Source organism: Lithobates pipiens, unplaced genomic scaffold (genome assembly GCF_037356315.1).
Source record: "Lithobates pipiens isolate NorthernLeopardFrog02 unplaced genomic scaffold, aLitPip1_a1.2 Scaffold_27, whole genome shotgun sequence".
Classification (NCBI taxonomy): domain Eukaryota; kingdom Metazoa; phylum Chordata; class Amphibia; order Anura; family Ranidae; genus Lithobates; species Lithobates pipiens.
The window spans coordinates 19,550,040-19,565,507 of NW_027507788.1; the positions used below are offsets into that span (position 1 = coordinate 19,550,040).

The 15,468-nt window shown below is 43.8% G+C and overlaps 1 protein-coding gene across 2 annotated transcripts in view; it reads right to left on the reverse strand.

The window, feature by feature from the left end:
- IGLON5 (IgLON family member 5) overlaps nt 1-15,468 on the reverse strand; it is a 766,795-nt gene that overhangs the window by 204,158 nt on the left and 547,169 nt on the right. For both annotated transcript variants that reach the window (XM_077456585.1, XM_077456584.1), the window contains exons 6-7: nt 10,570-10,690; nt 8,279-8,430 (exon numbers count right to left, since the gene is read on the reverse strand). In XM_077456585.1, coding sequence (XP_077312711.1) covers nt 8,279-8,430; nt 10,570-10,690 — 273 coding nt within the window. The remainder of the gene's footprint in view (nt 1-8,278; nt 8,431-10,569; nt 10,691-15,468) is intronic.

Sequence of the window (15,468 nt, forward strand, 5' to 3'; positions counted from 1 at the left end):
TAGAGCTTTCTTTTGGTGGTATTTGATCACCTCTGCGGTTTTTATTTTTTGCGCTATAAACAAAAATAGAGCGACAATTTTGAAAAAAACTCATTATTTTTTACTTTTTGTTATAATAAATATCCCCCAAAAATATATAAAAAAACATTTTTTCCCTCAGTTTAGGCCGATACGTATTCTTCCACATATTTTTGGTAAAAAAATCGCAATAAGCGATTATTGATTGGTTTGCGCAAAAGTTATAGCTTTTACAAAATAGGGGATAGTTTTATAGCATTTTTATTAATAATTTTTTATTATTTTTTTTACTAGTAATGGCGGCGATCTGCGATTTTTATTGTGACTGCGACATTGTGGGGGACCCATCGGACATTTTTGACACATTTTTGGGACCAAAATCACTGCTATATAAATGCAGTGATTCCTGTATAAATGACACTGGCAGTGAAGGGGTTAACCAGTGGGTGGCAGTGTAGGGGTTAAGTGTTCCTAGGGGTGTGTTACTAACTGTGGGGGGGGGGCTGGGCTTTCATTTAGTGAACACTGATCTCTGCTCCAATCACATGAAGCAGAGATCAGTGTCACTAGTTGCTAGGCAGAATGGAGAAATGCTGTTTACAACGGCATTTCTTCATTTGGCAGCTCCGTGAGACGATCGAGGGTATGCCCGCGGCGATCGAGTCCGCGAGTCCCGTGACCGGACTCATGGGGGTCCCGACTGCGGCGTGCTCCCGATGGCAGGGCGGCAAATTTAAAGCGACGTACATGTACGCCCATTTGCCTGCCTGTGCCATTCTGTCGACGTACATCGTCGTGCGCTGGTCGGCAAGTGGTTAAAGAAGAAGAGAATTGTGCGCTGCATTTGGAGATTTCATAATTTGCCGCGTCACAAATGTTAACTCTCCATTACGATCGCTAGTTTACAAGACCGACCGCTTTTGCTTCTGAGCATGCGTGTCTGTTACTTTGGACTTTTGTCCAATGGACTTGTGTACACACGATCGGAAAATCCATCAATAGACATTTGTCCGTGGAAAATTTTAAAGCCTGCCATCCAACATTTGTCTGCGGAAAATTATTATTATATTATACAGGTTTTATACAGCGCCAACATTTTGTGCAGCGCTTTGAATGAGTGAATGAATCATTTGTATAGCGCACAAAGCGAACTGAATCGCATCAAGGCTTTACAACATGAGGGCAGACATTACAGTTATACTACAATTTGGTAGAAGAGGAATCAGAGGGCCCCGCTCATTGGAGCTTACAATCTAAAAAGGAAGGTCAATTGATACAAAAGGTAATAGCTGTGGGGGGGGGGGGGGGATGAGCTGATGGAAGAAGTAAAACAGTGTTAATTAGAAGCAGGATAGGCTTCTTTGAAGAGAAGAGTTTTCAGGGATCGTCTAAAGTTGGATAGATTAGGGGACAGTCGGACAGATTGGGGTAGGGAGTTCCACAGGATGGGAGAAGCTCTGGCGAAATCCTGGAGGCGGATATGGGAGGTGGTGATAAGGGAGCTAGAGAGCAGGAGGTCTTGGGATGACTGAAGAGAGCAGCTTGGTTGGTATTGTGGGACTAGGTTAGTGATGTAGCTGGGGGCAGAGTTATGGATGGCTTTGTAAATTATTGTTAGGACTTTGAATTTTATTCGTTGGGTGAGTGGAAGCCAGTGCAGGGACTGGCAGCGAGGGGTGGAGGACACTGAATGGTTGGTAAGGTGGTCCGACAACAATTGTCTGATGGGGCGTACACACGGTCGGATTTTCCACCAACCAGCCTGTCATCACGCATTTCCCGTCAGAAAAAAAAAATGTGTATGAGAGACATTGTGGACATTTTGCCTTTAGCAAAACTGCATGCTTCCCTGGAAAGTGTCAGCTGTTCTTTATTTACTGCATTATTTATTACTATTTATGTATTTATTTTTTTATTATTGTATTTTATATTGTTTTTATTATGTTTTATTTTTTATGTATCTTTAATATGTATTATTGTATATCATTATTATTATGTTGATGATTATTATTATATATTTTTATTATGTATTATTATATATTTTTATTATTTATTATTGTATTTATTACTATCATTAATATTATTTTATGTATTATTATTTATGTATTTATTATTGTATTTTCTATTGTTATTTTTTTATTATGTTTTATTTTTATGTATCTTTAATATGTATTATTGTATATCATTATTATTATGATGATGATTATTATTATATATTTTTATTATGTATTATTATATATTTTTATTATTTATTATTGTATTTATTACTATCATTAATATTATTTTATGTATTATTATTTATGTATTTATTATTATATTTTCTATTGTTATTTTTTTATTATGTTTTATTTTTATGTCTCTTTTAATATGTATTATTGTATATCATTATTATTACGATGATGATTATTAGATATTTAAATTATGTAAATATATATATTTTTTATTTATTATTGTATGTATTACTATCGTTAATATTATTTTATGTATTATTATTTATGTATTTTTTTTATTGTATTTTATATTGTTTTATTTTTATGTATCATTAATATGCATTATTGTATATCATTATTATTATGATGATTATTATATATTTTTTATTATGTATTATTATTTATTTTTATTATTTATTATTGTATTTATTACTATCATTAATATTATTTTATGTATTATTATTTATGTATTGATTTTTTATTATTGTATTTTATATTGTTACTTTTTTTATTATGTTTTATTTTTATGTATCTTTAATATGTATTATTGTATATCATTATTATTATGATGATGATTATTATATTTTTATTATGTATTATTATTTATTTGTATTATTTATTATTGTATTTATTACTATCATTATATTTATGTATTATTATTTATGTATTTATTTTTTATTATTGTATTTTCTATTGTTTTTTTTATTATGTTTTTTTATGCATCTTTAATATGAATTATTGTATATCATTTTTATTATTATGATGATGATGATTATATATTTTTATTATGTATTATTATTTATTTGTATTATTGTATTTATTACTATTATTAAAATTATTTTATGTATTATTATTTATGTATTTATTTTTGTATTATTGTATTTTCTATTTGTTTTATTGTGGTTTTTTATGTATCTTTAATATGTATTATTGTATATCATTATTATTATGATGATGATTATTATATATTTTTATTATGTATTATTATTTATTTTTATTATGTATTATTATTTATTTTTATTATTGCATTTATTACTATCATTTTTATTTTATGTATTATTTTTTATTTTTATTATTGTGTTTTATTATTATTATTATTAATAATAATAATAATAATAATAATAATAATAATAATAATAATAATAATAATAATAATAATAATTTTAATGATGATTTTTTATTTATTTATTATTTTTTAATTACTTTATTAATGTTTTTAATAAAACAATAGCACCTCAATGAATCCAGTTCAACTTGCTTTGGCAAGACGTTAAGGCCGCCCCCCCCCCCCTTCACATTCCATGAGTCAGAATTTCACAACTCCTATCGACTGCCGAGCTGGGAATCGCGTCATTGTCTTTCACGCAACGCTGGGCCGCGCTCAGCTTGCATTACCGTCTTTTGTTCCCTAAAACCGATGTAACAAATCGCGAGCATGAAAAATAAATAAAATCAGAATCTAAGGGGAACTTCTTTATTTTTTTATTTTTTTTACTGTTTGCCGGAGAAGGAGAAGAGACACACATGGCGGCGGGGTGGCGGCGGGAGGGGAGAGAGAAGTCGGATATGTAGGAATGTGCGGCGGGGGATTTACTGGAGCAGAATATAGGAACAGTCCGTGATATTAAACAGACGCGGTCTGCCTAGACTCCACAAACTGGCAACCGTAATTACGATGGTGATAACAATTCGAGATCGCGGCGCTGCGATTATTAATATATTATCCACAAGTGACACACATATGTTATCGGAGTGTATCGGAGCTCTGGAGAGGATCGTATTAAAGATGGATACAAAGTATACATAAAAAAATAAATAAAAATAAAACCAATTAGTGCAGGGATGTATTCGCGGAAAGAACACAACATTTAATATTAAACACGGCTAGTATAAGTAAGAGGATTTGTAGATATATTAGCTTCCTGTCGTGCTTTGCACAGCAGGACTCAGACTTACTGGGACCATTATAAACTGAATTCAAAACACACATTAAAAAGCAAACCAATAAAATCAGGGAATAAAATAATTTAACCACTTCCTTACTGGGCACCTAAACCCCCCCCCCCCCCCACCCCAATTCCTGCCCAGACCAATTTTAAGCTTTCAGCGCTGTGACTCTTTGAACGACAATTGCGCAGTCATACAACGTTGTACCCAAATGAAAATGTTATTTTTTCCCCCCACAAATAGGGGAAAAAAATACCTGTTTGCAAAATTTATTAAGAAAATATAAAACGGTTTTGTATTTTTATTTTTATTTTTTTAATTTTCGGCCTTTTTAAAAAAAAATTAACAAAAAAACCCCCCAAAAAACAGGGGTTTTATTTGGTATTTAAACACCTCTGGGTTTTTTATTTTTTGTTAAAAAAATTAAAAAAGGCCAAAAAAAAATAAAAAATACAAAACTGTTTTATATTTTGTTAATAAATTTTGCAAACAGGTCATTTTTCTCCTTCATTAATGTAAGCTGATGAGGCTGCACTTATGGCCACTGATAGGCTGCACTGATGGGCACTGATAAGGCAGCACTGATGGGCACTAATAGGTGGCACTGGTGGGCACTGATGAGGTGGCACTGGTGCGCACTGATAGGTGGCATTGGTGGGCACTGAGAGGTGGCACTGATGGGTGGCACTGATGGCCAGCACTTCGGGACTGATGTCCCCTGCACTGAAGCCAGTGATCGGCTTTTTTTTCCCCTCATGCTGTCAGAGTGAGGAGAAAGAAAAACGATTATCGATCTTCTGTTTACATCACGTGATCAGCTGTCATTGGCTGACAGCTGATCACGTGGTAAGGGGTCAGGATCGACCACTTACTCCAATCTGTGGTCACCCGAGTCTCATTGACTCGGTGATCACAGCACATGCCGTGCGCGCCCTGTAGGGGGCTTGCGGGGAGCGCACAAAAGGGAAGGACATCTATTGGTTTTCCAGACGGAATTCCGCTCAAGCTGTCTTGCCTACACGCGGTCACACCAAATTCCGACCATCAAGAAGGCGGTGATGTACAACACGTACGACGGGACTAGAAAAAGGAAGTTCAATAGCCAGTAGCCAATAGCTTTCATCTCGTAGTTGAATCTGAGCATGCGTGAGTTTTTGCGTGTCGGAATTGCATACACACGATCGGAATTTCCGATAGAAAGTTTTTCCATCCGGAAAATTGAGAACATGCTACCAAATTTTTGCTGGCAGGAATTTGGCCAGCTAAATTCCGATGGAGCGTACACACGGTAGCATTTTCCGATGAAAAGCTTTCATCGGTCTTTTGCTGCCCGAAATTCCGCTTGTGTGTACGCGGCATAAGACTGAGAGAACAGACTGATCACATGACTGCTGATTGCACAGCTCTCAGTCTTCTCAAAGTGGAGAGCAGTGACTGTCAGTCACCGCTCTCTGCCCTGCTCCTCCATCGCTCGCTGGAGCACTACCAGGCTGGAGAGCTGGCTTTGGCTCTCAGCTGCCCGTAGCTGGGTGGATCCCGACATTATGGTCAAGATCCTTCCAGAGCCTGGAGTGGCTCTCTGTATTTTGAACCTTGGGGTACCCCGCAAATAACACTGTACCTTGAGAAGCACCACTAAAAACCATTTACAAATGTGATTCCACATGCCTTCACTTGAGTGTTCTGCAAAAAGTCCCGACCTCAACCCCACTGAACACCTTTGGAATGGCTTGGAACGCTGATTGCGAGCCAGGTTTTCTCCACCAACATCTGTACCCAACCTCATAAATGTTCTGAATGAATGGGTAAAAATTCCCATAGACACACTCTAAGTTTGATGGAAAACCTTCCCAGAAGAGTGGAGGCTGTTTTAGCCTCAAAAGCGGGAGCAGCTCTACCTAAATTTATATGGTATTGGAATGAGACATCCAACAAGCTTCAAGAGGTGTGATGGTTATCTGTGCAGAAACTGCTGACCATATACTGTATTACAGTACTGCAACTTTAAATAATAGTACACTTACCCTTTACTTCAGGGATCTCCAAACTTTTCAGTGTGAGGGACACATTGTATATTTTACAAATCGTATTTTACATCCATATTCGCCAGAAAAATGCCCCATTACATTCATGTGTGCCCAGCAGGGTCCCACCTTACATCCTTGTGTACCCAGCAGCGTCCCCCCTTACATCAATGTGTGCCTAACAGAGTTCCCCCTTACATCCATATGTGCCTAACAGAGTCCCCCCCTTACATCCATGTGTGCCTAACAGAGTCCCCCTTACATCCATGTGTGCTTACCAGAGTTCCCCCTTACATCCATATGTACCCAGCAGAGTCCCCCCTTACATCCATGTGTGCCCAGCAGAGTCCCCCCTTACATCCATGTGTGCCCAGCAGAGTCCCCCCTTACATACATGTGTGCCAGTAGTGTTCTTCCTTACATCCATGTGTGCCCAGCAGGGTCCCTTTTCAATCCATGTGTGCCAGTAGAGTCCTTCCTTACATCCATGTGTGCCCAACAGAGTCTCCCCTTACATCCACATGTACCCAGCAGAGTCCTGCCTTACACCCATGTGTGCCAGTAGAGTCCTTCCTTACACCCAGCTGTGCTCAGCAGAGTACTCCCTACATCCATATATGCCAGCAATGTTCCCCTTACATTGATCAGCAGAGTCTTCCCTTACATCCACTTGTGCCCATCAGAGTCCCCCCTTTCATTCATTTGTGCCTAGCAGAGTCCCCCCTTACATCCATTTGTGCCCAGCATAGTTCCTCCTTGCATCCATTTCTGCCAAGTGCGGCAAGTCTGGGCAGAGGACATCCAGTGTGCCCAATAGGGTCCACCCTACATCTATATATGCCCGCAATGTCCCCCTTATATTTATGTGTGCCCAGCAGTGGCCCCCTTTAAATTTGTGTCTGCAAGCATGATTTCCCTCCATACAACCATGTGTGCCCAGCAGAGTCCCTCCCTACATCCATGTGTGCCCAGCAGAGTCCCTCCTTACATCTATGTGTGCCCAGCAGAGTCCCTTCTAACATTTATGTGTGCCCAGCAGAGTCCCTCCTAATGTCTATGTGTGCCCAGCAGAGTCCCTCCTAACATCTATGTATGACCAGCAGAGTCCCTCCTTACATCTATGTGTGCCCAGCAGAGTCCCTCCTAACATCTATGTGTGCCCAGCAGAGCCCCCCCTAACATCTATGTGTGCCCAGCAGAGTTTCTCCTTACATCTACGTGTGTCCAGCAGAGTCCCTCATTACATCTATGTGTCCACAGCAGAATCCCTCCTAACATCTATGTGTGCCCAGCAGAGTCCCTCCCTACAGCTATGTGTGCCCAGCAGAGTCCCTCCCTACATCTATGTGTGCCCAGCAAAGTCCCTCCCAGATCTACGTGTGGCCAGCTGAGTCCCTCCTTACATCTATGTGTGGCCAGCAGAGTCCCTCCCTACATCTATGTGTGCCCAGCAAAGTCCCTCCCAGATCTACGTGTACCCAGCAGAGTCCCTCCCCATATCTATGTGTGGCCAGCAGAGTCCCTCCTTACATCTATGTGTGCCCAGCAAAGTCCCTCCTTACATCTATGTGTGCCCATAAGAGTTCCTCCGTAGAACTATGTGTGCCCAGCAGACTCCCTCCCCACATCTATGTGTGCCCAGCAGAGTCCCTGACAGGTTATCAGGACACCACAGAATCTCGAGGATGGCCCCGCCCCCTCCAGCACAAAGAAGGTGATTGGAAGCCTCAGCTGTGAATGTTTCCCTATGAGACTGTGTACAGGGGGAGTGACTCCTTTTCCTCCACGCAGGTCTCAGATTACACTCAGCTCCCTGCTCTATGCTGTGCAGTGAGTGATTTCAGATCTCCGCCCCTTGCCTGGTAGAGCTGAGAAATAGCCTTTGATCTCTGTGTTTTAGAAGGCTGCAGATAAACAGGTACAACTTATGTAGAAGCATTTGTTATATCTCTGTGTATCACTTCACTGGGTAAATGGAAGGGTTTATAACCACTTTCATTAAAATATTATACATACTTTATACTGGCCGAGGGTGAGTAGCTGAACAAACAAAATAAAAGAAACAATTCTGTTACTTACTGAGTAGCCGGACGCTGCTATTATATGTCCCCAGCTTGTTGGACACCAGGCAGGTGTAATTCCCATAATGCCTTGAGGTGACATTTGAGAAGAGAAGCACGGACCAGGTCCTCTCGGTCTGGATCTTCAGCCCTTCCATCCCCACGGTCAGTCTGCTCGCCACGGTGGTTGGGAAAACAGCAGAGAAGAAGAAAATGTCATTTCGGTAGCAGGCGGCGCGGCAATCTTTGTTATTTATTGCGAGAATAAAAATGTTGTACTCTATCTGTCAAGGGAGACAAATAGGGGGGGAAATAAAGTTCTGCGAAAACTTATTAAAGTTTTCCGCCGAGCTGTGCCGGTCACGGTGGGAACGGGCAATGATTGCTCCCGGAATCTGTCATATTAAAGGCCAAGCCAACGCAAAGCAGATATTTCAGATTTGGGGAGAAGGTTGATGGGTTGATTCTCTTGCTGGTTTTTCTTATTCCTCTGAGATTTCAGCTAAATTATCTCCTGGCCGGAGCTTGGAGGCACTGCTCACAGCCATTGCAAAGCCAAAGGAGTCTCACTCCTCTGCTGCATTCTACATCTAACATAAATTTAGAATCCTCAGTAAGGCTAGGGCAAAAGGGGGGGGGGGGGGCATGAGGGGTGGCTGCCACTGGCTCAGTAAAAACACGTGAGGCAGGGGGGGTGTGCATAGTGGTGGGAACTTGCTACAGTAGTGATAGCAGCAGATAGGAGGCGCTAAGAGGGGGATGGGAGAGGGAATTTCTGTTAAGAGGGTGATTTTGGTGAGGAGGGGTGAGGATTTGTGGTTAGAATGGTAATTGGAAGGGGGGGGTTGCGTTAGGAGGAGGATTTGAGGTAGATGCCTTATGCCAGGAGAGGGGATGGGGGGGGGGGGGAATTTGTGCTAGGAGGTGGCATGTGCAGGGAGAGGATTTGTGCCAGGAAGGAGCATTGGGGGGGATTTGTGCTAGGAGGGGGATTGAGTGGGATTTGTGCCAGGAGGAGGGTTGGGGGGAGAGTTTTTATGCCTTAAGGGGGGTGGGGGGGATTTGAACTAGGAGGGGGGATTTGGGGGAGAGGATTTGTGCCAGAATTGTAGATTGGGGGATTTGTGCTAAGAGAGGGCATTTGAGGGGGGAAGATTTGTGCAAGGAGGGGGGATTGGGGGGAATGTTAGGAGGGGGGGAGAATTTGTGCCAGAAGGGGGGGTGGGGGGATTTGTGCTAGGAGGGGGATTTCAGGAAGAGGATTTGTGCCAGGAGGTGGCTTGGGGGGAGAGTATTTATGCCAGAAGGGGGATCTGGGGGATTTGTGTTAGGAGGGGGATTTGCGGGAGTGAATTTGTTCCAGGAGGAGGAATAGGGGGGATTTGTGATAGGAGGGGGCATGTGCGGGGAGAAGATTTGTTGCTGGATGGGGGATTGGGGGGATTTGTGCTAGGAGGAGGATTTAGGGGAGTAGATTTGTGCCAGGAGGGGGGATTGGGGGGAGAGGATTTGTGCCAGGAGGGGGGATTGAGGGGGAGAGGATTTGTGCCAGGATGGGGGATTGGGGGGATTTGTGCCAAGAGGGGGATTTGGGGGAGAGGATTTGTGCTAGAAAGGGGGAGTGGGGGTGGGATATGTACTAGGAGGTGGATTGAAGGGGTATTTTCCTTCACTTCCTGTCCCAGAGACATAGCAGGAAGTCTCTACAACATAAAAAAAAGCATCACGAAGCATCAAAAACAACTAAAAAAAACATGTGGTAGGTTCTTTGAATCGTGTTAAAGTCGAAAGAAAGTGTAAGTGGGCCCTAAGCGTTTGGATTGCTTTTCAGAGAACATTTGTCAGGTGGTGAGGAGGTCTTGTATTGTCTCTTCACCGCCTGCTTTAACCCTTTGAAGCGCACATTAGAGCGCCACAACCGGTCACCTGAATAAGTTGCATTCGGCGGGTGATACTGGATGCCGAAAGTGACAGGGGGTATGATTCCCGCTGCAGCCGTGCCATGTGTACACCCCTGCCTCTGCAGCTAAAGGGAGGTAGCTAAAGGGTGGTAAAAGTGTGGGTCTACCGTGGGTTTTTACCACCCCCTGCAACCTCATGTGGGAACGAGCCTTCAGAGAAACCCTTTCATAATATGAAGTCTGTTTTTATCCCATACATTGACTTTCATCGGAGCACATTTACCAACCAAAATGTGTCAAACGTGACTTCTGATTGGCTGCCACAGGTAATTGAAGCTCACACAATGCTTGTTCCCTTACTGGATGAGATCAGTGGAAGTGTCCTCTATGTGCGAAGCCGAGTACTCACCGCTTGTCGTCCTTCAGCCACTCAAACTCTGCAGGGGGCTCCGCCATAGCCTGACAGCGCAGGATCGCTGGTTTGCCGACCGGTGAATGGGCGTTCTTCACATCGGTGATGAATGGAGGATCTGGGGAAACAAGTGTGAAGAGGAAGTGAGTGTAGCGAAAAAACATTTTATTCCCGCTCACAAAATTATAGTAGAACCATGGCCTCCCACTTCATTTTGCCCCCCCCCCCAGTCACAAAATTATCGTAGAACCATGGCCTCCCACTTCATTTTGCCCCCCCCCCAGTCACAAAATTATAGTAGAACCATGGCCTCCCACTTCATTTTATGCTCCCCGCTCACAAAATTATCGTAGAACCATGGCCTCCCACTTCATTTTGCCCCCCCCCCCAGTCACAAAATTATCGTAGAACCATGGCCTCCCACTCCATTTTATGCCCCATTCACAAAATTATAGTAGAACCATGGCCTCCCACTTCATTTTATGCCCCCCGCTCACAAAATTATAGTAGAACCATGGCCTCCCACTTCATTTTATGCCCCCCGCTCACAAAATTATAGTAGAACCATGGCCTCCCACTTCATTTTGGCCCCCCCCCCCCCAGTCACAAAATTATAGTAGAACCATGGCCTCCCACTCCATTTTATGCCCCATTCACAAAATTATAGTAGAACCATGGCCTCCCACTTCATTTTGGCCCCCCCCCCCAGTCACAAAATTATAGTAGAACCATGGCCTCCCACTCCATTTTATGCCCCATTCACAAAATTATAGTAGAACCATGGCCTTTCACTTTATTTTGTGCCCCTCACTCACAAAATTATAGTAGAACCACGGCCTCCCACTCCATCTTTATTCTTTTATTACCCCCTGCTCACAAAATTATAGCAGAACTATAGCCATCGACTTCATTTTATGCCCCCCGCTCACAAAATTATTGTAGAACCATGGCCTCCCACTTCATTTTGTGCCCCCCCCTCACAAAATTATAGTAGAACTATGGCCTTCCACTCCCTCTTTATAACCCCCTGCCCACAAAATTATAGCAGAACTATAGCCACCCACTCCATTTTATGCCCCCCGCTCACAAAATTATCATAGAACCATGGCCTCCCACTTCATTTTATGCCCCCCGTTCCCAAAATTATAGTCCAACCATGGCCTCCCACTCCATCTTTATTCCCCCCCGCTCACAAAATGATAGTAGAACCATGGCCACCCACTTCATTTTATGCCCCCCCCCCACTCACAAAATTATTTTTAGAACCATGGCCTCCCACTCCATCTTTATTCCCCCCTGCCTACAAAATTATAGCAGAACTTTAGCCACCCACTCCATTTTATGCCCCCCGCCCACAAAATTATAGTAGAACCATGGCCTCCCACTCCATTTTATGCCCCCCGCCCACAAAATTATAGTAGAACCATGGCCTCCCACTTCATTTTATGCCGCCCCCCCCACTCACAAAATTATTTTTAGAACCATGGCCTCCCACTCCATCTTTATTCCCCCCCGCTCACAAAATTATAGTAGAACCATGGCCACCCACTCCATTTTATGCCCCCCGCCCACAAAATTATAGTAGAACCATGGCCTCCCACTTCATTTTATGCCCCCCACTCTCAAAATGATAGTAGAACCATGGCCTCCCACTTCATTTTATGTGCCCCCCCCCTCACAAAATTGTAGTAGAACAATGGCCTCCCACTTCATTTTATGCCCCCCGCTCACAAAATTATTGTAGAACCATGGCGTCCCACTTCATTTTATGCCCCCCCCCCCGCTCACGAAATTATAGTAGAACCATGGCCACCCACTTCATTTTGTGCCCCCCCCCTCACAAAATTATAGTAGAACTATGGCCTCCCCCTCCATCTTTATTCCCCCCTGCTCACAAAATTATAGCAGAACTATAGCCACCCACTCCATTTTATGCCCCCCGCTCACAAAATTATAGTAGAACCATGGCCTCCCACTTCATTTTATGCCCCCCGCTCACAAAATTATAGCAGAACTATAGCCACCCACTCCATTTTATGCCCCCCACTCACAAAATTATAGTAGAACCATGGACTCCCACTTCATTTTATGCCCCCCGCTCACAAAATTATTGTAGAACCATGGCCTCCCACTTCATTTTATGCCCCCCCCCTCACAAAATTATTGTAGAACCATGGCCTCCCACTTTATTCTATGCCCCCTGCTCACAAAATTATAGTAGAACCATGGCCTCCCATTTCATTTTATGCCCCCCGCTCACAAAATTATAGTAGAACTATGGCCTCCCACTTCATTTTATTCCCCCCTGCTCACAAAATTATAGCAGAACTATAGCCACCCACTCCATTTTATGCCCCCCGCTCACAAAATTATAGTAGAACCATGGCCAACCACTAAAAAAAAATATGCTGAAGCAGTTAATTCAATTGGCACGTACAGCTTTTTCTTAGTCCCCCCTGCAAAGTCTTACAAATACTCATTGATCCTGCCAGAAAATGTTACCTATTGCTGCTTCCTTTGGTGGTGTGGCAACAATGCTGCACTGTTCAGAGCTGAGTTTTTGCTCCCAAGTAGTACTGCTTGTACTAAGTGGGAGGAGAAGATTTTACAGGGGGTGTGGCTATGAGGATTGTCGAAAAAAAAAAAAAACAGTAGCTTGTCAATTTGCACCTGGCCACGCCTAGCCCCGCCCACTACTTTTTGAATTGACAGAACCGCCTCTGTTGCTAAAACCCTCCCTTTGTGTGAGCTGCAGTGTCTGGGAGGGGGGAGCGCGTGAGACAAGGGTTGCCCCCTCATCCCTTTAAAACCAAACACATATGAATTACACCGTTTCTGAGGCTAATTTAATGCGGTCAAGGCACTAAGTGGGTGTATTTACCACCTTTAGCCACAGAACTTGTGTAATTAATATGTGTTAAATTTTAAAGGGATGAGGTGGCAACCCTACGTGAGACATAAATGTGTGCAGCGGATGTCCTGCTGCACACGAGGTGGAAAGGCAGGGCGGTGACAGCACTAAGCAGTAGGACAATCGCTTGAAACAGGATCCTAAAGCTAGTAGCTAGCACTGTAGTAGCAATACCAGTGACCCACATGTGTGGAGCATGGACTTTAACCCCTTGGCGCCGGCACTTCCCGGTACTTTAAGGGGTTTCAGATGCCGGGAGGTGGGGCAGGGTTTATGATCACCACAACTTGCTTTCCGTTAGCCACCGGTAACTGTGCCGGGAGCAGGGCTGTCTTAAGCACTTATGGACCGCTGATGTACGTCCTAACTTTGAAGAGGAATATTGTTGTTATGGCAGAGGCTAGCTGCCATAGCCCAGGTATCCTTATCTTTGGCCGGCGGTCCGCTTTCTGATAATAGTGGTCTCTGTGGCAGATTCGCCGCAAGATCACTTTTATCTGCGGCAGGAGAGGGGCCGCCCCCTCCTCCCACCACGCTTCGGTGCCCTCCCCCGCTTACCGGAGCTGTCGGATGTTGCTCCCTGCTCGGTATGGAGACGAGTGAGGGGAAGATGGCCCCCACCTGTCTAGATGTCATTGCAAGGCGGAAGCGACGTCAAAACGTTACTTCCGCCCATAGCTCTTAAAGGGATATTTTTTTATTTGGTATTTTTTTTACGTTTTTTAAGGTTTTTTTTGTGCATTTTAGTGTAAATATGAGATCTGAGGTCTTTTCAAACCCCAGATTTCATATTTAAAGCGGAGGTCCACCCTAAAATGGACCTTCCGCTCATCGGATTCCTCGTCCCCTTCGGCGCCACAATTGGCACCTTTCAGGGGGGAGGGGGGTGCAGTTACCTGGATAATCCAGGTAACTGCACCCACTTCCGGGCTAGCTCTCTGCGGAAAAGGGTGTACATTACGCCCCTTTCCGCAAGTGCCCGCCCCCTTCCGCAAGTGCCCCGCTGCCTGCTGGGAAACACACAGATCCCAGAGGCAGCGGGGACCGTCCTCATTGCGCAGCGCGGCTCGCGCATGTGCAGTAGGGAACCGGGAAATGAAGCCGAAAGGCTCCATTTCCTGATTCCCATACCCAAGATGGCGGCGGCAGCACTCGAGTGTCGATCTAGAGATCGGCTTCGGGTGCCGACATCGCGGGCGCGCTAGACAGGTAAGTGTCACTATTTTAAAAGTCAGCAGCTGCAGTATTTGTAGCTGCTGACTTTTAAAAAAAAAAAAAAAAAACGCGGAGTCCCGGCGGACTCCCGCTTTAAGAGGTCATGCTTTTTTTCTATTACAAGGCATGTTTACATGCCTTGTAATAGAAATAAAAGTCACACATTTTTTTTTAAAAGAACAGTGTCCAGATCATCCAATCCACCCTGGAGGACCTCCTCAGGTCTGGATGCGCACAAAAGCCCACCTCTCGCCTCTACTCTCATTTGGTGCTGACCTCCCTCCCCACTCTGGAAAAACTTAGGAACAAGTGGCTACACGACATACCTGACTTTGATAATGATGATTGGGACGACGTATGGGACTTCCCTTTTAGATCCCTGGTCTCCCTGAGAGACCGCCTAATACAATTTAAAATGGTCCACCGTGCATATTTCACCCCGCATAGGCTGCACAAAATGAACCCCGCCTCCCCCCCCGGCTGCTGGCGATGTGGAGAGATACCAGGTGACTTCACTCACATTTTTTGGACCTGCCCACCCATTGTTGACTACTGGAAAGAGATACTAAAGGTCATCTCACAGGTCACCACCATATCGCTCCAACCATCCATGGCAATATGTATACTGGGCCTGGTGGAGGAACTAGTTCCCACTGTGGCTAGCCGCACTCTGGTCGGACTGCTCCTCTTTTATGCCCGCAAAGCCATAGCCCTTAGCTGGCGTAAGCCCACTCCTCCTCCTCTATCTTTGTGGAAACAACTAGTTAACA